The 26,155-nt window shown below is 56.7% G+C and overlaps 1 protein-coding gene across 3 annotated transcripts in view; it reads left to right on the top strand.

The window, feature by feature from the left end:
• ITPK1 (inositol-tetrakisphosphate 1-kinase) overlaps nucleotides 1-26,155 on the top strand; it is a 168,130-nt gene that overhangs the window by 15,888 nt on the left and 126,087 nt on the right. For all 3 annotated transcript variants that reach the window (XM_047736801.1, XM_047736800.1, XM_047736799.1), the window contains exon 3: nucleotides 23,188-23,212. In XM_047736801.1, the coding sequence (XP_047592757.1) occupies nucleotides 23,188-23,212 (25 nt within the window). The remainder of the gene's footprint in view (nucleotides 1-23,187; nucleotides 23,213-26,155) is intronic.

The raw sequence follows: 26,155 nt of genomic DNA, 5'->3' as shown, positions 1-26,155 counted from the left end.
TTCTAGGCTGCTCTAGCCCCAGTCTCCTCCCAAAGGCCCCACTCCTGATACCATCCATTGGGAGTTCGGGCTGCCCCATGAATTTTGGCCAGACGTTTCATCCATAGTGGCTCTCCTGCTGGAGGTTGCGCGACACCAGCTGCTGTCTGTCTAAGGCTGGGCGGGGCCTCAGGCCAGTTTGGTCCCTCTACCTCCTACCTGGCCTACGTGTGGCCCAGTGTGGGCGCTGCCTGGGGAGGGAGGTGACAGGTGTGCTGCCACTAGCTGGCTTCTGAACCCAGCCTCCGTGCCTGGGGCATGACCGACTTTGGGCAGGTGAGGGGTCTCCCTTTCCTCATCTATAAATGGGAACATTATCACCCGATTGTGGGGCAGATTGGGGGATCAGAGAGATGATGGCTGATTTGTTGCTGGTGGTTTCCAGCACATAGCGGGCGATCTGATTGTAATTGACCCTCTTCCCCAAATCATCTTTTTTTTTTTTTTCCTTCTCTCGCAAGATGAATTTTAGAGAGCTAAGTGTCGTTTCTCCTCTTAAAACTGGCCCAAGGAAGGGGCTACTGGTGAGATCCCTTAAATTGGAAGGACAGATCTTGGTTGATAGCCCCTAGCTCTGCACTCTTCCCTGCCTTCTGGCCAGCTGGGGTAGGGGGCCAGGGCCCTTGTGGGCGGCTGAGTGTCCTCTCCACAGCTTCCCCAGCTGCCTCCTGTGGTTTCCAGCAGAGTCCACCCGCCTTCCCAGCCCCACATACTTCTGGGAGGGCCCCCCGCCAGCCAGCTCTCCCTTCACGCGGAGTCCTGGCTCAAGGAAGCGATAACTGTGTGCCATCCTTTTCCCTGGAATTAGTTGTCCTCTGTGAAGACCATCATGAGACATGAATGAAGACATGAGCACTGAAGACATCATGAGAACAAAATCTGAAGAGACAGAGGTCTCCTGTACCCCCTGCACTATGTCTTTCCCGCTTTTTTTGCACTATGTCTTTTCCCGTGTTTTGTATGGAGCACAGAGTAGGAATCATCATGTGCTCAGCGTCGTTTTTGCGTCCTGCCCACAGCACTGTAAACAGAGTCCGTGTTCCTACAGTCTTCGGAATGATCTTCCTAAAATGTAGTTTCTAGGAGCTTTTATCACAAAAATTTCCGACATGTACAAAAGAAGGGAAAAAGAAATGAACAGCCCCCATCTCAGTACTAAGTGTTAACCCTCGTGGACTTACGGTTAATCTTGCCTTTTATTTCCCACGTATTATTTGGAAGCAAACTCCAGACGTATGACTTCACATGTAAATATTTCAGCACGGCCTTTAAAACACAAACGTAGTGCCGTTATCACACCTGAAAGTAAAGTGACAGAGCACGATCCTTTCCAGTCAGGATGGAACTGTTCTTGCTGTTGGACATGCGTGTGTAATAGAGTGAGCGACATGTTCTCTTGTTATCAAATACTTATTCTCGCTTCCCTTGCTGGTATAGATAATACTGTCTTGGACATCTTTGTGAATATATTTTTTTAAATATTTATTTATTTATTTGAGAGAGAGAGAGAGAGAGAGAGAGAGATTACGAGCAAGCAGAGGGGAGAGGCAGAAGGAGAGGGGAGAGAAAACCCCAAGCAGACTGTGCTAGGCACCTAGCCTGACACGGGGCTCCATCTCGTGACCCTGAGATCACAGCCTGAGCTAAAAACAAGAGTTGGTCACTTAACGGACTGAGCCACACTCAGGCCCCCCATCTTTGTGAAGATCAATATCTCCCTTCCCTTTCCGATCCGTTGTGTGTAAGGGGAGTTGGATCAGTCACCCTTGAGGCACAAGCCATCTGAAGGTAGTGGCTTTGAGCAGGACTCATTGGTTTGGCTCACCCTTCGGTGGGCTGGCTGTTCATTCTGGGCTCCCTCGGGGGTCCGATGGCCCCGCCGTCAGCGTCAGGTCAGTCAGGGTCTCCGCCTCTATGGAGTGGCCTGTGGCTGCCCGGGCCAGTGGGGATGACCTGGCCACGTGTATCCTTCTTCCCGCACGCTGCCTTGCTGTGTTCCGGTCCAGGAGGCAGGCTTCCAAGACGAGGTGGGCATGTCCAGGCCCCTGGAGGCCGGATCTTTTTTCCACAGCTGTTGGCCAAAACAAGTCACAGGGCCAGCCCCGACTCAAGAAATGAAAATGAACTTCACCTCTATTTTTTTTTTTTTAAGTAATAAATAGAGGGGCGCCTGGGTAGCTCAGATGGTTAAGCGTCTGCCTTTGGTTCAGGTCATGATCTCTACGTCCTGGGATTGAGCCCCATGTCCGGCTCCCAGCTCAGTGAGGAGTCAGTCTGCTTCTCGCTCTCACTCTGCCCCTGCTTGTACTCTCTGTCTCTCTTTCTTTCTCAGATAAATAAATAAATCTGTAAAAAAAGGTAACAGGAAATTCGTTGACGGAAATACGAAGTCCCTCACATAAATCACCTGTTTCTGGAGGTCAGGGTTACTTCTCCTTTCCTGGAGGTCATTGCTGCCTTTGAGATTCAGACGAAAGCTGCAGAACGTATTCCTAGGAAAATACCCCTAACGATACACACGCTGTGATAGAAAGAACGCCACGGATTTTCTGAAGTCAGGGTTCTAGGGATCTCAGAGAAAATGTTCTTGTTTGATGCTTGTGGTATAGGTTTTCGGGAAAGAACATGCAAGCCTTTTCAGAACAGGGTTTCTTAGCAGGTGATCCACTAAAGAGTTCCGTGCTCACGTATGTTTGGGGACAGTGCATCCCATGAGATTGAAAGCACATTTGATCTCTGTTTACCTTGGTGGGGTCCGTGTGGCCTATTTAGCATCTCAGAGAAGACTTTTTGGGAGATGCTGGCGGATACCGCTTGGTCTGCAACTTACTAGCTTTGTGACCTCTGGCAAAGAAGTTAGCTTTGTCATTCTCCGTGTTCTCGTCTGTGAATGTGGGACCATGGTACTAACACCTCGTCACAGCAGTTAGCTTGCACAGTAGATGTCACCTCTTGACTGGGGCAGTGACGTCATTGCAGAGGGCACCGACACGGAGCAGGGTCAAGAATTGGGAACCTGTCTGCACGTAAGAGTGTGTGATCTGGCCCTGTGTACCTGCCAGCCACCCCGCAGACCCCTCCTTCTTTGGTCCCTGGCAGGTGCTCAGAGTGTTCTGTGCTGGGCATGCGGGGGGTGGAGAAGCCAGGGTCCACCTCGGGAGACCCCGGGGTGCTCATTCTTGCATGGGCTCTGTGAGGGATGAATGCCCATCCGTTGTTCAGAAAACATTTCTGAGTGCCCCACTCTGTTCCTGCCTCTAGCCAGGTGCTCTCTGGCCTGGGCCTCTGGGAATTTGGTGTCCATTTAAGGAGAGGCTCACGACGGATGGGGGAGGGCGGGGTGGGGGGAGTTGCAGGTGTGATCGCAGTGTGTGCAGTGTTGGTCCCCATTTGTAGCCTGATGTTACCTGTGTGGCTGCTTCCCTGCCTGACCTTCATTTCCTTTAGCTGGAAGAAGAGAACGGCAGAACAACGGGGCCCCCAGATCCCAGACTATTCTCACTGGGAGAGCCCTCGGGGCTTTCAGCGGGGAAACTAGCGCGAATCTGGCCATCACTCCCTCCTGAGCTGGTGGGTGCTGTAGCACTTCTCGATGCTTCCAGGCTCAGTTTCCTGTTGTTGGTCTGCTTCTCCGTGTTTCCACGGGAGGGACACCTCGTGCATCCCCTGGGAGAGTGTGTGAGCACAGATGGCTGGTGGTGTCCCTCCATGCTGTACCGGCCCTCATGAGAGACCTGTGGTGGCCAGAATGGACATGTCCTTGCAGCTTTAGTCTTTGAGGAGGAAAGAGGGGGGAGGGCCTGTAACAGACATGTCAGCCGGTAAGTTAAAGGGGGTAATTTTAGCAGGGGTGACTGTCCTCAGGGTGGTCACAGAAAGCCTTTCTAAAGGAAAGGGCTATGGCCTGACTGGTTAGAAAGCAGGTATTTGAAAGTCTGGGGCCAGAGCCTCTCAGGTAGAGGGGAACAGCACGTGTAAAGGCCCTGGGGTGCTTTTGAGCAAGGGCTTTTGTGTGTTTGTGGAGCAGCAGGGAGGGGGGCAAAGCTAGAGATGTGAGGGAGGGAGCAACAGGGAGGCAGGCGGGGGCCAGACTCTTAAGGGCCTTTCTAGGCCGAGATTATGTATAAAGTTTTATGTGACGGATGAGGGCAAAGGCTCCCATCAGATGACTGCACAAAACTGTGAATGCAGTGATCCTTTAAAGAGCTTTGGGCAGCGTTTGCTGGCGGTGGGGTGGACGGCCGGAGCTCCGTGCTCGGGCGCACAGGCAGGTGGTAAGTGTCAGACGTGAAGTGGTGCTCCCACTGTCCGTGGTGCTGTGCCCAGTCCTCAGATGGGTGATGGCCTGTGGGTGTGGCCGTGCCTGAAACCAGCAGTTGTCCTGGGCTGGCGGACACCTCTGTCCCCACAGGGCCGCCGGGCTGGGTCCCCTCCAGCTGCTGGCCAGGCAGGGTGCCTGGGGCAGCTGTGGAGGGACGGACCTTGCTCTTGGCACCGTCCAGCTCTGTGGTTTGGGCTGGTTAACTGAAGGTCTCTGTGCCTCAGTTTCTACATCTGTGGGGTATACACGGACCTAACCTTCGCAGTTGGGGTGTCAGTTGGAAGAGTGAGTGTAAAGCCCTGTGGTTTGCTGCCTCTGTGTGTGTTTGTTTATAAATATTCGAAGCAGCCCCTGTAGCTCCTTGCAAAGCGGCGGGCAAGCGGTGGGCGTGGGTGGCTGGTCTTACTGTCGCGGGGCAGCATCGTCGCAGGGGGAGCGTTCCCCCGGCGGTGCTGTGGGTCTGGGTGCTAGAACACAGGCACCCCCATGCCCTGGGGGCTCAGCTGGGTGGGTGGCAGGGGCATCACCCCCCGCGGCGTTGTCAGGGGTCAGGCGGGCCTCCCTGGGCAGAGGGGTGAGGGTTTAAAGTTCAGGTTGTGAGCCGGCGTGTGGGAGGGTGAGACACTGTGAGGCCGGTGTCTAAACCTATGCCCGTGCCCAGGGAGCAACAAAGCCAGACTGGAAGCCAGACGCGAGCCCCGAGAGTGACTGCCCCCGGGGGACATCTGGTGATGCCTGGAGCCATTGCTGGTTGTCACAACTGGAGGAGGAATGGCACCCCGAGGCTGGAGACCAGGGTGCTCTGATGGCCAGGATAGCCCCTAACGAGAGAGAAGGATCTAGCCCCGCTGTGCAAAGAGTCCACAGCTGAGGAGCCCAGTCCTCGGTGGACAAGCACGGGGATCTGCCTAGACGTGCAGTCCGCTGAGAAAACCAAAACTTCCGAATAAACACGTGTGTGTGTGTGTGCACAGACGCTTCTACAGAAACATGGGTACACGCATGACATGCACTGCTCTACATATGCTAGAATAACCTGGAAGGATCGAAAACAAGGAGCAGCTTGGGGGGCAGGGCAGTTAGGGGAGAAGGGGCACAGCTAGGACAGGGCCCTTGCCAGCATAAATCCTTTCCTGCCTTTGCATTTGAATCATGTAACTGTACCGTCCACTCCAGTGCATTTATGTTCTCTCAAAACTAACAAAACAACCCTTCCCTCCGCCTGCAGCCTCCCTCCACCACTCAGCCTCATGGTTCCGACAGCCTCCAGAGCACGACAACCCAAGGTCAGTCACCCCAAAACGTCTCGCTGACAACTGTAACTAGACCCTGACTCAGATGCCCACAGAGGCAGAAAGTCAAACTCCAGAGACGTCCTGCCCCGCCATCCCCACCCCACCTGTCCCCACAAAGCTGGGCCTCTGGCAGCTCTCACCTAGGCATGGCTGATGTCAGAGCCCATGGGGTGACCCAGCCCAAGCTGGGCATGCTGTGGTCCTGGCCCGTGCCAACCGGGCCAGCCAAATTCCCATCCCATTACAAGCAGCCTCCAGCAGAAGGGAGCGTGTGCTCACTGGCCTGGGCCCCGCTGAGCCTCGGCACCAGCAGACTCCAGAGGGGCAGGGAGCCAGGAATCTAGGAGGAGGGCTGGAAGGGCGGGCTCACCCTGCCTCTGCTAAGCTCCCAAGCCCCAGGCACGAAGTCACCCTCTCCTCAGGCCAAGGACACCTGCCTCCCAAGACCTGCCCCCCATCATGGAAACCACATCCCGCAAAGCAACATCTCAGCAAGGCCTGGCGGACACCTAGCCGGCCCTTTTCTGGTTTCTTTGAAGATTTATTTATTTATTGAGAGAGAGAGAGAGAGAGACAATATGCACGCAGGAGCAGAGAGAATCTCAAACAGACTCCGTGCTGAGCACGGGCCCAACACGTGGCCTGACCCTTGGACCCTGAGATCACGAGCTGAGCCGAAAGCAGGAGTGGGATGCCCAGCTGCCTGAGCCGCCCAGGCGCCCAGAGGGAGAGAGTCTTAAACCGTGGAGCCCGACGTGGGGCTCGAGCCCAAGACCCTGAGATCAGGACCTGAGCTGAAACCAAGAGTCAAGGCTTAACCAACTGTGCCCCCTGCCAGGCGCTCCCCGACCCCGCCAGCCTTTCTGGCAGTTGCTTTGTTTGGTCCTTACCATGACCCTCCTCCCCTCACCCAGCTCTCACCCTTGCACACTCCACACCGTCTGCCTCCCACCCTGAGGACGACCATTCACTCAAAACCAGGACTTTGTTCTCTTCTACGGTCCACAGTCAGGCATGTCTGGACCCAGAGCCCATCTCCCCACCCAGCAGGCAGCTAATCACCTGACTCCGCGGGGGTGGCCACACGACACATTTACATCTGCAGAGAAGCCTCACCAAGGACTGGCCTCCTGGTTCCAGAGCCCCAAGGGCAGAGCTAGGTGCCATGGGCCACCCTGTGGAACCCAGCCCTTGCAGCCCTCTTCAGTACCCCCTCTGTAGTCCCCACGCTACCCTGGGTGGTCGTGATGGGGCCCCTTATGCCAGGGAGGCCCATCCCACATCCCGTATGACCTCCTCCCGCCTGCCGCCTGACCCGCACCTCCATCCGCAGGCCCACTTCCCCCATGGGCAGGCCTGGGCCTCACCCCTCCCTCCTCTCAGACCCGCACCCAGGGGGCAGCAGGTTTTCCAAACCAGGGCGTCTCAGATGTGAATGTACAAATGCACACAACACCCCCCACCCCCTGGGGACCGTGCATAAATGCGGCCCTGAGCTGTGGGTCTGGGTCGGGGGAGACTGCAAGGTTCACAAGCTCCCTCCCGGCCAAGGCCACCAATCCCAGACCACACCTGACAAGCGAGGTCCCAGCAAGTCCTCACAGCTGGCCAGCAGTCCAGTCCCTCCCCGCTGGGTCAACCCAGCAGCCTCCCACCCTGCAGCCCACAGCCCCGGTCCTGTCCGCTCCGGTCTGTGCTCCGCACTGCTCCACGTCGGCCCCCGGCCCCCCTGCCCACATGCCTGCTCCGGCTCCCACAGGCTTCCAGACAAGGCCCAGGTGCCCAGTGATGGCTTACGGGGACCCTGTGCCACCTGGACTTGACTCGGGCCTCATCCCCCATGTCGGGCTCCAGACAACGTTTCCTGGCTCCTGGTTGCTCCTTCCAGCTTTGACCGCCGGAGGGAGGGCCCGGGGTGGGGGCACCCCAGTCCTTCTACCTGAGGGGCCCAGCAGAGGCTATCCAACCTCTGATCTCCTCATCCGTTCGATGCCAGGCTGAGCACACCCAAGGATGTCGGGGTCCCCTCCTGCCTCCCCCCAGCCGGGAACAGCCCCGTGGTGGGAGGAGACCACCGGGGCAGGGAGTTGGGGGAGACGCAGGAAGGTAGCGGCTCTGTGGGCCGCTTGAGAATGAGAGCCAGCAAGAAGCAGAGTGGCGTCTCTCCAAGTCCCCCTGGAAACTCATCTGTCCCCCCAGCCCCACATGCCACCCCCGCGGGTAAGGCAACAGGAGGCTGTCAGCCAGACTCAGCCTCGAGGAGCAGGTTTAAATGCCACCATTTTATCCTCAAGTGCTCGCCTCGTGCTAAGTGCTATTCACAGACCTCCTGTCCCCCGCAAGCAGCCGAGTGAGGGGGCCTGTCGTCACCCCCTGCTGAAGCCTACAGACTGCAGTGACGTCCCAGTGGGGCAGCCGGGTTTCGAGCCAGGGGGCCGGGCTCCTAACTACTCGGCATGGCCCCTCACAGAGTGGACAAGTCCTGCCACGGGACACCCTGGTCTCCAGCCTCAGGGTGCCATTCCTCCCCCAGTTGTGACAACCAGCAGCGTCTCCAGGCATCACCGATGTCCCCCGGGGGCAGTCACTCTCGGGGCTCGCGTCTGGCTTCCAGTCTGGCTTTGTTGCTCCCCGGGCACGGGCTTGGCCTGCTTTGGTCGCTGCTCACCGTTCCCACACACCCGCGACCCGTCCCTGTGGCGGTGTGCTCGTGGTCGCTCAGCGTGGCTGGTTCTCTGCCTGCCAGGAAGGAGGCCCAGATGGAACAGCGTGGCTCTCTCACGCCCTTGTTGGAGACCCTGAACCGTCCGAACTGCCCCAAACCTCGGCTTTCTCGTTTTGGAATGGGGCTGTGATAGCCCTTTCTCTTCGTGGGTGCCAGTGCGGACTGAGGACACTGGTGAGTGGTGTCCTTCCCCCGACATCCGTTAGCGTGGGGCTTGTCCACAAGTGCCTGGTGACAGTTGACCTCCTCCTGACTTTCCCACGACTTCAAGTCCCTCTCAGTCCTTGCCTTGGTTCTGTTGTGTGTAAAATGGGGGCCCCCTTTGCAGTGGAGGACTCAAGTTATCAGGTCCCCCCCTACCCCTGCCGTGGCAGAGAGGAGGAATGGAGGCCAGCCGCCCAGCCAGAGCCTGTGGCTTTTTGAGCTTCTGGTCCACATGCGCGGAACTGGTCCTTGCTCTAACGAGGGTTAAATGGGAGGAGGCAGCGAAGGGTCGGGGTGACATTGACAGGCGGCTCACTGCGTGCCAGGTGTCATTCACTCCTCCTGTCATAAGTTACCACCGTCATGCCCAGTTACAGATGGGGAAACTGAGGCACAGAGCGCTGCCCTTGGCTCTAGGAGGCATACAGCAGGTGAAGCTGTCCTTGTTAGGATTAACTGGCTGCTCTCGGGACTTGAGTCCGAACATCACAGACCCTGAAGGTGCAGAAAGAAATAGGAGAGAGAGAGAAGGGCCCCCTGCCTTCCTGGGGCGGGCCCTGCACTGGAGGCGGAGGGGCTGGGCTGGTGCCGCTGGGGCTCCAGGGGGGCAGGTGCGGGAAGCCGGGGCAGCTGGGAGCGCTTCCCCGGAGCAGGCTGGCTGGCGCTGGCGCCTTTGTTGGCTTCGTTAGTTTTTGCCTGCAGGGGCCTGAATGATCTGAGCTGCCGGTAAAACACTTGTCGGGCCGATGCTATAATCACACTGCGAGGGACACTTGAAATTATATCCACATTTGGGAAGCTAATTTGAAAGAGCGTTTTCCTTCCTAATTATATGCAATCAGCCAGTGTTATCGGGGGTTCTTTTTTTCCCTCAGCCAGGAGACCATCTGTTTTTCTCTTCCTCCTCTCCTTCCAGCATAGAGCGTGCCACCTCCGTGGGAGAGGGACCCCCAGCCCTTGGCTGCCTGGAGGCCCCTGTGAAAGCTTTCCGTGATGACTGATGGGGGACGAGGGAGAGGGGAGGTGGGCGTGAGGCCGGTCTGGGGCCGCGGGGTGGGTGGTGGCGCTCGCTGTCAAGTCTGAGGCACAGGTTGGTGGAGAACGTGATGGAGTATGATGCTGTGGTTTGGACACTGTGGAAGCCAGGATTCTTATGGGTGCAAGTGCCAGAAGACCCAGTTCAGATGAGCTTAAGCAAAAAGAATTTCTGGGTCCCAGTTACCAAATGGTATAAAAAGAGCCCCTCAGGGCCCCAAGACATGCCTCCTGCCCCTGCCTCTCTTTCACCCCCACTGTGATCTTTCCTCAGTTCTTCAGCTGCTCGAAACTCTTTCCTACCTCAGGATCTTTGCACATGATGCAGTTCCTGCTTCCTTGCAGGCTTTTTCTACCCTCATCACACCACTGGCCTCTTGGGCCTTTAGATCTCAGCACAGACCTAGCTTCTCTGCCTCAGCCCCTTGAATGTTCTTCTCAGAGCATGTCACGTGTTGTTATATTTATTTCACTTGTTTGCATGTTCACGCTCCTCTTTATGCTCTGAGTTCCTGTATGACAGGAATCCTCTCAACTCTCTTTACTCTTGTGTCCCCAGTAGTAAAACTGGCCCGGGCACATAGTAGGTGCTCAGGAAATAGGCGTGAAACAAGTGAATGAATAAAAGAAGACTTTGGATAGAAAGGTAGTTTTTGTGAAAGCAAGTCACCAGGAGGAATTTAGTTTAAGAAAACCCCTGGCAACTTAAAAAAAAAAAAAAAGTCCCCTCTGTGTGCCCCCTGCTAACTGGATTCATTCCTGTCTGTCTTGGGTTCTTACGCTGGCGGTGAGGGTCATTCCTGGAGAGCTGTCCAGCAGAAAAGCGTCTGAGTCAGGGAAGCGACTTGGGTGTCTCTCAGGGTGGGGTGTCTGCCCTTTGCCTGCACTCAGGCTTCTCCCTTCTGAGGAATCAGAGCCTCCCCTTTTTGGCATTTTCACTTCTGCCCAAGGCCCGGGCTCTTGGCTTTAGGTCGCTGCTGCTGTGACACCCCTATGGGGGTGTCTACGGGGTTTTTCACGATGCTCGGAACCTGTTGCCCTGGCTTGCAGCTGCAGAGCCTGGGAGGATGGGAGCCTGAGCAAAGAAGGAGGTGGGGGGCGTGTGCCTGTCACCCCAAGCAGGCTCTGGGCTCCCTGAGGCCAGGCTGGCTTGTGTTTTCACGGTGCCTTTGATTTCCTGGACTCGAGCAACCTGGCCAGCTGTTCTCTCTTGTTGGTGGATTTGGAACCTTCTTAGGACATGAGCCCCACCATGTCCCCCACGTACCAGTCTCCCCCCGCTGCCGATGGTGGGCATTTTGCCTCTGTGGTCACGGGCCAGTCCCCCCGCTGCCTGCTGCTGGGAGCCTGCAGCTCCCTCTGCTACTGGGCTGAACTCTGCTTCTGTGGTCCTGCTTGGAAGGCGTGGATTCCAAGTGACATCGTAGTCCGAGGAGCTGTCAGCCCTTGGGAGGTGGGAGAAACAGGTGATCTGGGGCCTGGCTGGTCCCCACTCCCTGTGGTCTCAGGATGTCAGGGCCCCTAGAAATGCCTTCTGGCTCTTTCCCCACAGGCCTCCCCCAGCCGCCCTGGGGTCAAGTGTGGAGAAGGGATGTCAGCCTAGGATCAGGGCGGTTGGCTGGGTGGGGGGCCGAGGGGCAGCTGTGTCCAGCTCAGTTGCTCCTCCGGAAATCCCTGCAGCCTCACCCCACAGACCTGCTGGACCCCCGCCCCCCGCCCCAGGCCATGGCCGAGCCCCGTCTTTGCCGACAGGTGCAACTTTAGACTGTGGTTCCGCTGTGGCTTACTTGGTTTGAGTTTGGGGGCAGGTTTCTTTGTTTACAGAGACAGGTATAGTTTTCCCAGTTTTATTGAGATGTAACTGAAAAATAAAATTTCATTGAGAGCGTGAGGACATGAAGATTCGATGTGTCTGTGATCCGTGGAGTGACTGTCCCGGTGGAGTTAGCGGACACAGCCGGTTCCCCCTGTATTCGCCTGTTTCTGCTGGCAGCGGGAACAGCCCCACTCTTCGTGGACTTCAGTCCTGCGACACAGCCTTGTCAACTGTGGTCACTGTGTTACACATTAGATCCCTGGACATACTCATCTTGGGACTGAACAATTGTCCCTTTCGCCAGCCTCCCCCCATTTCCTCCTGCCCCTCCCCCCAGCCCCCGGTGACTACCATTTGACTCTCTGTTCCCACGAGCTTGACTTTTTTCCTGTTAGATTCCACAGGTAGGTGACACCGAGCAGGGTTTGTCTTGCTCCGTCCAAGTTTGGACGAGTTTCGCTGTGAATTTCCTCACTCGAAGAAACAGGACCATCACACCCCCTAATGCAGCAATGCAGCCTTTGAAATGACGCCCCCTCTGGTCCCCGTCTCCTCCCTTGCCCTCTCTCCCTGGCTCAGGGAGAACAGGCCTGAGTGTGGGTGAGGGGGCCCAGGAATGACTGACTGATGTTGCTGATCATTTGTGCGGGTTGTGCCGGGGCTCTGGAATCTTCCTTAAATTTAAGGGTCCCAGGAGCGCCAGATGAAGGCTTTGCCTGTTTCTGGAGTTGGGTGTTCAGTGCATCCAGAAAGGTGGGGAGCTTCGGACCTGTACATGGGGGCCCGGAAGGCCCCTGGGGTCTTCGGCGTGCCTTGTGCTGGGCTCAGGCTGCAAATACCTCTCTTCGGGGAGTGTCTGTCGCTGCTCCGAGTCACTTGGCAGGGTCTGGGGGACTGGGCCTTCAGTGGAGCCGGGTGGCCTTGGAGTGAGCGGTGGAAAGGCCTGGTCGGGCTGGGCATCTCTCGTGGGCCTTACGGTGGACCCAAGGGTCAGGAATATTATACTCCCTGCCCCCCACCCCAGCTTAGGGCCAAGGCTTCCAGGTCTGGGGCCGCAGGTCTCCACGGCCCAGACCCAGGATGCCTGTCCCCATCAGGGATCCCCGTGTGGGTGTTTGCTTCTGCCCTTTGGGGTCCTTCGAGGATTCCCAATGGGGCTGAGCTCTGGACTCCTCCTTGGTGACTGGGAAGGCTCGGGCTGAACCTCCTGATTTGTCCCTGACCCACCTGTGGACACTTCAGGGGGGTGTCTAAGATTCATGGGTTGGCGGGGCCGTAAGAGCCTTTGTGTTGGAGGAGATGGACTAACACCCCCTGCCCCTGCCAGGTGTCTTCTGGGGGTGGTGCTCCCTCACTCGGCGGAGGAGCTTTGCGGATGTGCGTGGGGGCCTGGAGGGAGGACAGCATCCTGGACACTTGGGGGGCGCCGGCGTAATGACGCTGGTCCTTACAAGAGGGAGGCAGGAGGGTCTGGAGGAGATGGGATGGCAAAGCAGAGGTCGAAGTCCTGGGACCCCAACAAGCCAAGGGGTGCGGGTGGCCTCAGCACCTGGCCAGGGCGAAGGCATGCTTTCTCCCGAGAGCCTCCAGAAGGAAAACTCAGCCCTGCCGACACAGTTGAGGTTCCTGACCCCCGGAGCCGTGAGAGCAGACACTCATGTCTGGCACAGGGGCCGTGTCTATGCTGATCTGTTACAACAGCAATAGGAAATGAGGACAGTGCTTGTCCGCACTGCCTTTCTCTCCAGGCTGGTCTCCGGGAGGGACCGGGTCATGGTCAGAGCCAGGCTTCGACTCCCAACCCTTTGTCACGTGCCGCTGGATAAGGCTGTTACTTGACCTCTGGGACCAGGGACACCACCACCATCCTGTAAATAGCCCCGGGATTGGGGACATTTTTAAATAAGGTGCTTTATGGTTTAAGTTTTCTGAGATCGGGGGTGGGGAGAACCTCACCCTCCCTTTGATGGGGTGGAGGGGGCTGGGGAAGCTCCGCGCCCAGAAGCCCTGGCTTGGACAGCCTCCCTCCTGGTCACCCTCCGGGCTCAGCTCAACCAGCAATCTTTAGTAGCCTTCCCGCAATCCCTGCCGCCCCCACCAAATGTTTGCTCTATTCAGGGGGGCCCTGTGGCCACCAGCATCTCTAGGCAGGGCTTGTGGCGTAGGGGACCCCTCTGTTCCCAGGCCAGCCCAGAGCTGAAAAGAGAAAGCCCAGCAAACGTTTGATGGCAGTGCTGCGGGGACCTCTGTGCTCCAGTAGTGGGCCGCCCAACAGCGGCCCGCCCCCTCCCCCAAACTGCAGGGCTTCAAAGAACCCTCTCATGGTCTTGGAATCCAGCCTCCGGCCGGAAGGGAGCTTTCAAGCGCAAGGGAGTGTTAGCGGCAGGATCTGGGTGGGTAGAGACGTTTAAGCTCCCCTGGAACCCAGCCCTTAAGTGTCACCCTCACCGGTGCAGGCCCAGGACACACGTTGGTGCGGCTGTTTTAAGGATGTGTGGTCCCTGGAGGATAGGTGATAAAAACATTCCGACCTCCTTGGGCAGGCTTCTCGCTCCCCCAGTGGCTCCCAAGGAGGAAAATGTCAGCGCTGGAATGCCTGTCTCTCCTCCTGCTGTAGCTTAGTACTGTGTTTGTTAGGCTGGTTTTCATCTGACTGTGCTTTCTTGGAAATGAGAAACTGCTGTGAAGAGAACAGGGTAGCCCCGAGGCAGGCCAGGCTGACAATGGGAGGGGGGGCCGTTTGCTGGAACCAGCCGTTCCTGCAGCCCCTGGGGTCTCCTAGCAACACCCCCAACCCCGCCCCAGCCATTTACAGCCCACCCCTGATTAGGAGAAAGAAAAATTACAGCACCTGCAAGGAGGTAGTAAAAGACTTGCAAGGAATTTCGGAGAGTTATTAATTTCAGAAAGTGGGAATGTGTCAAGTGCCATTGAGGCAATCTCAGTATTTGTTTTCAGATGAAAAGTTGCGGTGATTTCCAGTCTGAAATGGTGACACTTTGGATGTGGCAGGACACTCCCTGGGCTAATCTCCAGCCCACCCCTGCCTCAGTTTCCCTACCCTGAAAGTTGAGGGGTGGAGGTTTTTTTTTTTTTTTTTAAAGATTTTATTTATTTATTTGACAGAGAGAAATCACAAGTAGGCAGAGAGGCAGGCAGAGAGGAGGAAGCAGGCTCCCTGCTGAGCAGAAAGCCCGACGTGGGGCTCGAACCCAGGACCTGGGATCATGACCTGAGCCGAAGGCAGCAGCTTAACCCACTGAGCCACCCAGGCGCCCCTGAGGGGTGGAGATTTTAAACATACCTTGGCCCCTGGTGGCCCTGGCCGCTCTCCTTTCCTGCAGGAGATGCTGGGGAGGTGAGTCACCAGCCCTGCCCGTCGCCCAACTCCTGGGTTCACCAGGGAAAGCCCCTTTCGGGGACCCCTGGGGCTTGTTCTGTGTCGGAAGGAACACGCTGACTCATGCTCCTGGGTCTGCACCGTGCAGAACCTGTGAGCTGCCCGCCTCCTCCAGGTGGGGCACCTGGTCTGGGGGAAGGTCTTCAGTGATGAGAGTTGGTGACTGTCCACTCAGGGGGACCCCCCCCCCCCCCCCGCCGAAAGACGTATGGCCATATGGCAGCTTCCAGTTTATCTGGTTCTTTCTGGAGCTATCCAAACAACTCAAATGTTTCTACTGCCTTTAAAATTCTGTTCGTATGTTGCCTTTATATTGGGCCATTTCAGTTTCTGGCATTGTGAGTAAGAGGGAAATCCCAAGTTGTGAAACCATCAGTAGGTGAAGTGGGCTTCCGAGGCTGCAGATGGACAGGGATGGCTCAGGGTGGGAGCCCCCTGGTGCTGGGAGACTGCGGTGTTCATCCAGGAAGAGGCCCACAGAGCACCTGCCAGGTTCAGGGTCCACAGTGGGCACGGGGTGCTGAGCTCCCAGCCCCTGGCCTCGGGAGCCCAGGGTCCAAAACCCAGCATGGGCCGTCTTCAGTGTCAGACGGCTGTGGGGCCACAGAACCATCCTTTGTGCCCTGGGGAAGGGGCAGGGGAACAGCCTTCAGCTGGCATGATGTCCAAGCTGTTCGTGATGCTTGAGCAGGAGTTTGCCGGGGGAGGAAGGCCATGGCAGGCAGAGAGAGAATAGTCTGTGCCAAGGCACAGAGGTGGGTCGGGTCCAGGTGTTTTTAGAAAATGGGGTCCCTCCTGGGAAGGTTTCCTGAGAGGAGGGGCTGGTGCCACCTTCCCCCCAACACCTTTATGCTGTGTCCCCATGTGCCATGGGGCAGGGGTTGTGTGCAGAATTTGGGGGCGTAGACAGAGGCCACTGGCCCTTTTTCTCGGAGCGGCTACCAGGCAGGCCAGGCTGCAGAATCCAACAGGCCCCGGGGTTTGCGGCGACAGGTTGATTTATAGCTTGTCCCTAGTCCGCGGCTCAGGCCTGGTCTCCGCACCCTGGCGTTTCTCCAGTTAAGCTTAGAGAGTCTTTTGTTTCCGGGGGTCGTGACTTGTAGGGGACGCCTGGAGCACTTCCCCTCAGGTGATACGTGAAGATGTCTGTAGGTGTTGCCAACTGTCCCCTGGAAGCAAAAAGTACCCCGTTTGAGAACTCCCACAAGCCCAAGGGCCTCTTAACCGGTATCCTTCTGGTTCCTGGCCTGGCTTTGTGGCTACCCTGCCCGATTTCTTTTCAGGAGTGGGTCTGGGCCAGCTCTGGGGGCCATCTGTGTTCTCATGCTCCCACGGCCGTGGCTAGTCCTGGAGGACTGGCTGCGGAGCTGGACGCTGGCAGGTGAGAGCCTGAACTTGGAAATGACCTGGATCACTCTGTGCACATTTCATTGGCCAAAGCAAGCTGTGGGGCCTTGCTGAACCTGGGGTGGGGGGTGGGTGTGTGTGCGGGGGGCAGGGGAATGCCCAGCAGAGCTTCCAGGATCGGGGGCCACCGTTACCGTTGTCCACCACAGCATTCTTAGCCTAGTTGGGGACGGCGACACGGAGCCAGGCGGCCTCTCTGTGCTCAGTGCGGGGGCTCGGGGACTCTAAGGAGGTTGGGAGCCAAGGGAGGCTCCTGGGGAGCTGGCCTCGAGTGTGAGTTAGGCAGTGACCTTGGGGGTGGCAGTCGGGGCAGCGGGCAATGTGTCCATCCGCACACATGTGGGAGGGAGGAGGCCCAGCTGCGGCTTCACCCGAGTCCCGGGGAGGCCCTCTCAGGGCCTGACCCTCTGCAGGGTGGGGAGGGGCAGGAGGCAGGAGGCGGGGAGGCTGCCTGCAGGCCTCTTGGGTGCTAAAGGCCATTATTATTCTGGCCTCCTGAAGTCGGCCAGTTACCAAACCGAGCTACAAATGGCTTGGACCAGCGCATGCCTGGCTTTCCACTTGCGTAATTACACACTTCCCATCTCTAAGTGGTTTTCAGCTCTGGGTGCAGGTGCAGCTCCTTTCCCGTCCCCTCTCGGTGGGAGGGAGCCTGCGTTTCTGGGTTGATTCCCTCTGCCGTGAGTCTTCCTTGGCCGCTGGGTTAGCCTGCAGGCCGGCTTTCTGGGGTGGCCTGCCCCTGTGGCCAGCCCTCAGCTGTGCCTGGGCAGGGGGCAAGTGACCGTGGCCTTGCAGATTGCAGCACAGCGGTTCTTGATGAGCCCGCGAGCCTCCAGTTTTGGATGAGCTTCTTTAATGGCCGCCCCCCTGCTCTCTCCAAGGGCCTGCAGTTCTCCCAGCTGCCGCCGGACTCTTCTCTCCCCGGTGGTCAGAGGAGACCTCTGGGTCTGAGCCTCACCCTCTCCCCCTCGGTTTACTCGTCTGCAGCCTCAGTTCTGACACCTGCCCTGGAAGGTGGGCTGGAAGGGTCATGCCCATTCATCAGATGGGGAAGCTGAGACCCAGGCCCCGGCCTGCTGCTGGTTTCCACAGGGCCCTGCTCTGTGGTGAGGGAGGCCTGCCCCTTGTTGGGGGTCGTTCTCCCAGAAGGTCCCGTGTTGGCCCTCCTGATGCCACGCGCAGTGGCCTCCTTGTGGCATGGGCTCGTGGACACATCTCCCTCGGGTGCTCTGCCTCCCTGACTTCAGGGACCTCCTGCTCCTCCTGCTTTTGATTCTCTTCATTTGACTCCTTTGTCATCTCCTGTCTTCCGGCGCTAGGCTGTCTTCAGGAAGTGGTAGCCGCTGTCACTTACAGAGCACCTGCTGTCGTCAGCGCAACAATGGTCGGTGACGGAAACTCAGTGTAAACTGACTTCAGCCAATTCCGCAACTGCGGGGCTGGAGAGGATAGGCTCCGGGCCGGCTGGATGGAGCGCTTCAGCTCTGACAAGACGGTGCTGGCTTTTTCTCCTGCTGTGGCCTCCTCCTTGTCAGTCTGGCCACAGAGAGGCCACGGAGCGCTAACGCTCTTGGCCATGCTCTTTGTGCTGTGAACAGTCCCCTAGGACCTCGAGCCCCCTGCCCATCCTGCATCCAAGCGAGGTGCCAGGCCACGTGTCACCCCAGGAGAGGATACAGCTCCTCAGTTGTTCGCATGCCCATTGTGTGGGATCGAGGAGGGCCAGTTCTGGAAGGCAGGAAGGCAGTACAGAGCGAAGTAACAGAAGCCCACATTCCTAGCATGGGCCCCAACAGCCCTGTGGGGTGGGTGCCAGGATTCTCCTCACTTGACAGATGGGGAAACCGAGGCATGAGGTACAGTTGGGTCTGCTTCCAGGGTCTCCTTTTAGGGACACACCTGCCTCTTCTGCTTTCACCTGTCTCCCCGATCGTATTTTCCTAGCCCTGAACTATCTGCTCAGCTCAGTTCTTTTTTTCTGATACCTTCCTGGTACAACCACAGGCCAGAACACAGAAGAGTTTTGCTACCTTTGTGCAGCGTGCGCGCCATCCTCTGCTGGTGCTGGCCTGGGCCTCGGCCTGCTGTGCCCATCATCTGGTTGTCCTGTCCCCAGGACCTGGAGAGGCTGCCCCTGGATGAGCCCTCCCACCCCCATCTAGCCCTGCTCCTCCTCACGCCCAGGCTACACCTTGTTCCCAGACCTGGCTGCTCCGAGCGGACCCTGGGGGCTTGGGAAAGCCTCGAATCCCTCCCATGCCCCCACTCAGAGTCCACAGGACCAGACTTTGAGCTGAGGTTTTGGACAAGTTCTAGTGGGGATTCTTAGCTGTCCACCCTGGTATTTGGGATCTGCCGGTGCACAGGGTAAGGGCCAGGCTGTGCTGTGACATTCTGGGTCTCTGGGGCTTCTGGCCCTTTTTCATTGCCCCTGCCCTGCCCTTTCTGTGGATCTTCCTGCCCCCCCAACATCCCCAGGCACCTTTTCGGAAGGGGGTCCTCCTCCTGTTGTTTCTCTTTGACCTCTCTTCCCAAGTGTCTGTCAGTAGTTTCCTTTCATTGATATAGACAATGCCACCTCCTCCCTGAAGCTGTCTCTGATTGCTCCCCCACAGCCGTGAAAGGATAGTTTCCTTAAATGAGCCTTTTAAATTCCTCAGGGCTGTGCTCTCCTTTGACTTCCAGCGAGGAGGAGTCCTTCTACAAGATAGATTTTCCCTTCATAGTAATTCAGCTTTTGGAAAAACAGGTTTATAATTAGGAGCCGTGGGCATAGTTCTCTGTCCTGAACTTATTAATCAGTATTTATCGAGAAAACAGTTTCAGAGTCTGTACAAGTTTTCTCCAGGTGCAGGGTTTAAATAAACTTCTTTAATTCTTTAACTTTAACTTTTATTGTTACTTTTTCTATCACTGGGGATGTAGTTTCAATGCTTATTGTAGAAAACTAGAAAATACAAGGAAATGTAAAGGAAAAAAGCCACCCATGTCTTTGCTGCTGCGGCTGCAGCGGACAGGCGGTGCACGCCCTGCTGGTCTGCATGCCAGACAGTCGAATAGTTAAGTGTGCTCAGAATTGGGACCAAACGCTCCCGGCAGGGCAGTCTTGTGGCTCCAGAAGGGCATTGTTTCAGCTCCTCTTTGAGTAGAACTTGGAAGCTTTTCTAGATAAATCCTGAACTCCTCTACTTCACGTTATTTTTAAAAAATATACATATTTTTAAAGATTTTATTTACTTATTTGACAGAGAGGCAGAGAGCTCGAGCACAAGCAGGGGGAGTGGCAGGCAAAGGAAGGAGACACAGCCTCCCCACTGAGCAGGGAGTCCCATGCAGGACTCGATCCCAGGACTCCGGGATTGTGACCTGAGTGGAAGGCAGACACTTAATGGGCTGAGCCCCCCAGGCGCCCCCAGTTCATGTTACTGATTGACGATGGATTCATGCCTTTATCAGGCATTTACCTTATGCAAGCTCTGGGCATGGAGGCAGCTGGAGTTTTACCAATTATTTAAAAGATAATTAAAAAAAAAAAACCCCTCGTAGTGTTTGAGAATGTGTTGTTGGATGCACGGGGCACAACGCTCTAGCATGAGAGTGTACAGTGAAACAGAAGTCTTCTCACCCCGCCCCCCTGCTGCCCTTGCCCTTGACCAGAGGCCACCCACCACCATTTTCTTTCACTCTTCCTGGTGGTACTTTCAGATTCCTTCTGTGTGTGTATGCAAGCCTGAGTTCTCATGCCGGTTGATCTGAGCCCAGGCCGTGGCAGGCGGCGCACAGAGCTTTGCACCTCGCGTTTTCACATGGGGGGTTGTCTTGGTGATGAAGCCTTCTGGGCGCGTGGGGGGCTTCCTCGTTCTTTTTATTACTGCCCAGTATTTCTCTGGCCCCTCTTGGGGTCTTTAAGTCGCTGCCAGTCTTTTGCTGTCACAGTTAACAGCCTGAAACACCGCACATGTGAGGATGTCTGTGGGGTGGGCTGGCGGCGCTGGGGTTTTCAGGAGGAACTTTTCATCACTTGCAGCCGGTTGTCTGGCTTATCGTCTCCTCCCTCCTCCCCCTTGGTGTCAGAAACCAATTTCTGGACTTTGGCAATTTCAGGAGCCTGCTGCTTGGGAAGTGAGGGTTGTTGGCCTCTTGGTCCCACAGGAGTTTCAGAGGAAGGAATGAGACCCCGGCCTGTTTACATTCTCCTTTGCTCTCTGGGCTGCAGTGGTGTGCATGGGGTCCCTCCACTGTGGGGCGTGTGGCTTCCTGCCTGCCTCCCTTCCTGCCTCTCCCCCTTACACTGAGACCGTAGGGTGCAGAGACCCGGCCAGTCGTCCTCCATGCCTCCCCTGCCAGCTCTGCTGTGCCTGCTGCTTACCACCTGGGCGTGGGGTGGCCCCACAGCGCAGCCGGCACCCACACTTCCTGAGCTCTCCCGGCCTCTGCTTGTTCATCCAAGTAACGGGTCATCACTGTCCCTCCCTGCTGGGGCTGTGGAAGGCGTCAGCAGGCAGCGAGCACCCAGTGCACTTTAGCCGCCCTAACTGATGGTGTCTCCCATGTGGCCTGCTGTGGGCTGGCCACACGGGAGACACCATGTGTCCCTGTGGCCAGCCACAATAGGATCTGGCCAGTCGAGCCAGATCCTATTCTTGGAGCTCTGAGCTACAGAGGAGCTGGGCTGGCTCCTGGGACCTCAGTCCCACTTAAGATTTTCCGCCTGCCTGTGCAGAAGATAACTTCTTGTTGTTTCTTTTATGTTACGGTTCTTTTGTGTTTCCAGAGTTGGAGTCCTGTTTGTTTTTAGGACTGGGGGCGGGTGAGCTGACTGGGACGGAGTCAGATGAGGGCGGGTTGGAAGTGACCGCAGTCAGCCTCGGAAGGAGATGAGAACCACGCCGGGATAATCGGGATGCCATGAGGATTAACTCAAAGGGAAAACCCAGGGCCTGGCGGCAGCCCAGCACAAGCCCTTTCCGACTGGTGCAGGTCACGTATGCATGCACCTGCTGTCCCCTTCAGTGCCATCTGTCCTTTCCGTGGTGTGGCCCCAAGTGTTATCCTTAGGGACTTCCCAAGGAGCTGTTCCCTCAGCTGTTGGAGAGTTTTGTCCTGGATCGGGGCCAGGGGCAAAGTGAGGAGTCCCTCTGAGCCCAGTCTGGCTGGTCCCAGTCACGAGTCAAGTGGCCATGGACTGGTCACTGTCACCGATACTCTGGTGGAGAAGGACAGTCTGGGAGTGAGACCGAGGCTCTGAGGGGTTCCCGCTGAGCGTGCCAGTGGCTCAGGGGTGTGCTCTGAGCCCAGTCTCTCCCCTCATGACGTCATTGCAGCCAGTGGGTGTTGGCTGTCATTCGTTCTGGAACCGCGGAGAAGCTGAGTGATGGTGGGGAGCCCGGAAAGCATCAGCCACTGGTTTTCAGGTTGGGTTCCTCGGGGCCCGGCGGCATGTCAAGGTATCGGGTTGAGGGATGACTGGCTTGGCATATCCCTCAGTGCCAACCAGTGTGCCATCTGTCTTGCTGATTCAGGTAGCGGCTTCCCTTCCGCCAGCTCCCAGGAGGTGCTGGGAAACACTCGGGTGAGCCAACCAACAAACGCAGGGTTGGTAGGCATCTCCTCCACAGTGTCATGTGAGGGGATGGTGACAGTGCCTGGGGGCCTTGGTGCCCTCCTCCTCCCCTAGACCGTGAACCCCTCCAGGGCCTAAGCATTTGGTGTGGCCCCTGAGTACGGGGCCAGGCTGCACACAGGAACCTGAGCTGAGTGTTTAGGGAGTGCCTGGGTGCCAGGCGGGCACCCTCAGTAGGCACACGGTACACACAGCTGTTGGACCTGCCATCATCCCTGCTCTGATTTCCAGCCTTGTCAGGTCACAGCCTGGCCTTTCTTCCCAGGAAAGTGCACATGGGCATGGCCATGTGCCGTTGATATTGCCTACAGACTCCTGTTCCTGCCCCTGTGCTCTGCCCCCAGAGATAGCCCATCAGGACTCTGGAACGAAGGGCCAGGATGATGGTGGTCCCAGGTTCTTGGGACTGTTCTGGCTCTGAATAGGTGGGTTGGGCGAGCGTGTCATGGGTCAGGGGAAGGCTTCCTGGGAGAGCGTCTGTCTGAGCCATATCTGAAAGGCTGGGATGGAAAATATGGACCAAGGCTTGGAGAAGTGACACAGCCCATGTGCCCAGATGCTTGAGGCGGGGGAGGTAAAGGTGGGTGAGTTGCAGGGGCCCTTTGTGCATCCGTCGGAGAACTGGACCCTGTCTGGAGTCGGCTGGGGTGGCCATGAGATTGTGGATGGGGGTTGAGGAGGCACGGTCCAGGTTGGCAGCAACATTGGTGAGGCCCGTGGTGGTTGAACCAGGCTCAAAGGACGCATTAGAGTGTCAGTAGGGGCTAGAGATGGCTGGTGTTGTGTTAACTAAGCCGAGGAGGGTTGAAGGGTTTTGGGACCTCCTGCAGCATGGGAGAGTGGATGGACTGTGGCAGACCTGGGAGGCCGGGCCAGGCTGTTAGACCAGATATCAGAGGAAACGGGGAGCCATGGGAGATGATTGAGGCAAGGAGGGAGGGTCAGACCTTTGGTGGTAAATGCGGTGGCGGGGAGTGTCCTGAGGTGATCCAGGTTGGAGCTGTGCCCCTGAAGGGCTGGCCCTGAGATTGGAGAGGGAGACAGCGGCTGTGAGGAAAACAGGCAAACTTGGGGTCTTTGTAGAACAATAGGAAAGTCCCCCTGGGAGATGACTCTCTCTTTCTGCCAAGAGGTGGTCTTGAGGACTGACTAGGAGCTCACAAACCTTCCCGTTGCTAATGGGTCTGTTCTGGGGATTGTGTTTGAGGGATGCAGCGGTAGGCTGTCCCATCCTCCTGCCTTCAGCTGGTCTTAGTGAATGTTCTGGAAGGATGCTTCCTGCCTGCTTGAGTAACCTTTGTTTTCTTTGTTTCTCTCCACAGGAAGCGAGGGATAGAAGTGGTGCAGGTGAGTACAGACCACGCCCTTGCCATTTTCTCCTGTGGGTGGGCCTTTTAGGGCTCCCCTCTCCACCTCTCCCACAAGCGTCTGGGTGCTTGAACCCCTTCCTGAACTTCTCCCTGTGTGGAGTCTCTGTGATTTCTGCCCTGGCAGGACGTGGGTTGTGGTCGGTGGTCTCTGGGGTTTGTGGAGTTGCAGCTGCTTCATTGGTGGATGGAGCTGGCAGGGGGAGAGGTGCAGCTGTGGGTAGGGGTGGGGTAGGCAGGGTGCAGGAGCATGGTCACCCAGCGAGCCTCTGGGGTCCTGTTGCCCCCCACGGTTTGTCTGTGTCTGCACTCCGTCTCTGCTGAGGGAGTACAAGCCCCCCACCTCCCCCCGCCCTGGGCCCCTGCCTTAGCTGCTCGGCCCTCCGGGGGTGAGCCTTCTCCTTTCTCGGACCATTCTTGTAAGTGGTATCATCTCTGAGACGATGCTTGCTCCCCTGCCTTTCTCCTCTGCACCCCTAGGTCAGGCGCATCCCCTCCCTGCTGTCAGTGCGATCACATCTGATCTTCCTTGTGGGCCCCTGGCTCCTGGAGAGTGGCCGGAGTCAGCGAGGGGGCTCCTGACCCCCAGGCTGCCTCCCCCGGGGGCAGACTTGGATCGGGGCTCGTTGGCTGGAGAAGGAAGGATGGATGGAGTGTGTGCGCTCTGACAGCAGCCGCGGGAGCCCTGGTGGAGGGCTGCTGAATGAGTTCTTCCTCTGGCTTCCCTCCTTGGAGTGGGTTGAACTTGTGACCCGGAGGCTGAGGTTGGTTTTGGGGGAGGAGGTGGTTTCTGGAAGCCCCTCATGGGCTGTCGATTTTTCATCCAGGCTTATTTTGGCTCTGCAGAGTGGCATGATCTGCACAGAGGGTTTCTGTGGATCTTAATTTCTTAGACCTTAAAAGGGGGAAAGTCAGAATTCAGAATGGGGTAAGACGCATGCTTGTGGGGCTGTTTCTGATTGATGGGTAGTGGCAGCCGGGAGGGTTCCAAATCATCCCTGAGGTTAGCTACAGTGCTTGTCAGGGTTCACGCAGAAATTGCTGTGGGGGGCACGGTTTAGAGGAAGTGAATTCATGTGCTCACCAACACGTTACTTAAAAAGGGAAGAAATGTGCCCTTCCCCCACTACCTGATTCCTGTCCTGGAAGACCCCTGACAAACACGGTGGGATGCTCCTCCCTGTGCCCCTCCCCTCTGCCGCAGAGGAAGGGGAGGGTAGGGGAGGGCAGAGGGCCCTGGAGTTTCAGGATGGGAGGACAACCTGGGGGGATAGCGTGTTTGCTTTCCGTGGCTTCTTGGGAAGATTTAGACTAAAACCTTTAATCCACTTAGTCTGGGGTGGAACCACAGACTTGGAGCCATTGTTCTAGAATTTACCGGGCAGAAGAAGAGTTGCAAGATCTTCCTTGATGTGTCTGTTGTTCACTTTGGTGACGACTTCGGGGAGGAAGTGGTGGCTGGGGACCAGAGAGAACCCAAAGTGGATGCTTTCCACACCCGTATCTAAAAATAAAACCCCTGTGATGTATCTCTCTGCACCTCCTCCTGGCGTCCCCCAGTGTTTGGAGAACTTGGAATTTCAAGATGCAGAGAAGGACTCTTTGCAAAATTTGGAAGCTGAGACTATTTGGCTGGTTTCTTCAGAAGCAGCCAAGCCTCTGTGGGCCAAATGCCCGGGCTGAGCTGGTGGGTCCCTGGATGCCGGGAATGGGTGCTTGTCACACCCGAGGGGTCTGTGACTGAAGTGGGGGGAAGTGAGCATGCTGTCAGCCAGCGCCCAGGGTTTCTTGTTTTCTTGTGTCCGTTGCCTCAGTGGCAATGTCCCTTTTTGTGAGCCACTCAGTGACAGGAGTAGTGTTTTCATACCCATTTTAGAGTTGAGGAAATGGAGGCTCAGGATGTCTCTTGGGGAACTTGGCTGGTGGTGGTGGTCTTGGAGCTTGTCTGTGGGCCGGCGTGTCTCCCGAGCCCATGGTTTTTCTGCTAACCGGGGCTCCTTTGCACGTTAGTTTTACTAAATGTTCCATTTACCAAACGTTTCCAGGCCTGTTATTACCTGGGGTTTGGGGACTATTTTTTTTCTTAATATATTATTTGTTTATTTGATAGAGATAGCAAGAGAGAGAACACAAGCAGAGGGGAATGGTAGAGGGAGAAGCAGGCTCTCCGCAGAGCAGGGAGCCCGCTGATTCGGGACTCGATCCCAGGACTCTGGGGTCACGACCTGAGCCAAAGGCAGACGCTTGTCAACTGAGCCACCCAAGGCGTCCCTATATTTTTTCCCAAGAGTTATTATTTATTTATTTAAAGTATTTTGTTTATTTTTTGAGATTGTGAGAGCGCACAAGCTGGAGGAGAGGCAGAGAGAGAGGGAGAAGCAGGCTCCCCGCTGGGCAGGGAGCCTGACATGGGGTTTGATCCCGGGACTCCAGGATCATGATCTGAGCCGAAGGCAGACGCTCAACTGACTGAGCCACCCAGGCACCTCAAGACTTATTTATTTTAGATAGAGCGTGTGGTCACAAGAGAGTTGGGGTGTGGATAGGAGGGGCAGAGGGAGAGAAGCTTCAAGCAGACCCCCTGCTGAGCGCAGAGTCCAAGGCAGGGCTTGGTCTCAGGACCCCAAGATCATGACCTGAGCCTAAACCAAAAGTTAGACACTCAGCCAACTGACTCATGCAACCAGGTCCCTTTGGGCTCTGGCTACTATGTATGTATGTATGTCTGTATTTATTTTTTAAAAGATTTTATTTATTTATTTGACAGAGAGGCAGGGAGATAGGGAACACAAGCAGGGGCAGACAGAAGAGGGAGAAGAAGACTCCCAGCTGAGCAGGGGGCCAAATGTGGAGCTTGATCCCAGGACCCTGGGATCATGACCTGGGCTGAAGGCAGATGCTTGATGACTGAGCCATCCAGGCG

The sequence above is a fragment of the Lutra lutra genome, chromosome 7 (genome assembly GCF_902655055.1).
Source record: "Lutra lutra chromosome 7, mLutLut1.2, whole genome shotgun sequence".
Lineage (NCBI taxonomy): Eukaryota > Metazoa > Chordata > Mammalia > Carnivora > Mustelidae > Lutra > Lutra lutra.
Note: the sequence above shows the minus strand (reverse complement) of the source record. Positions and strands in the feature narration are given on the sequence as shown.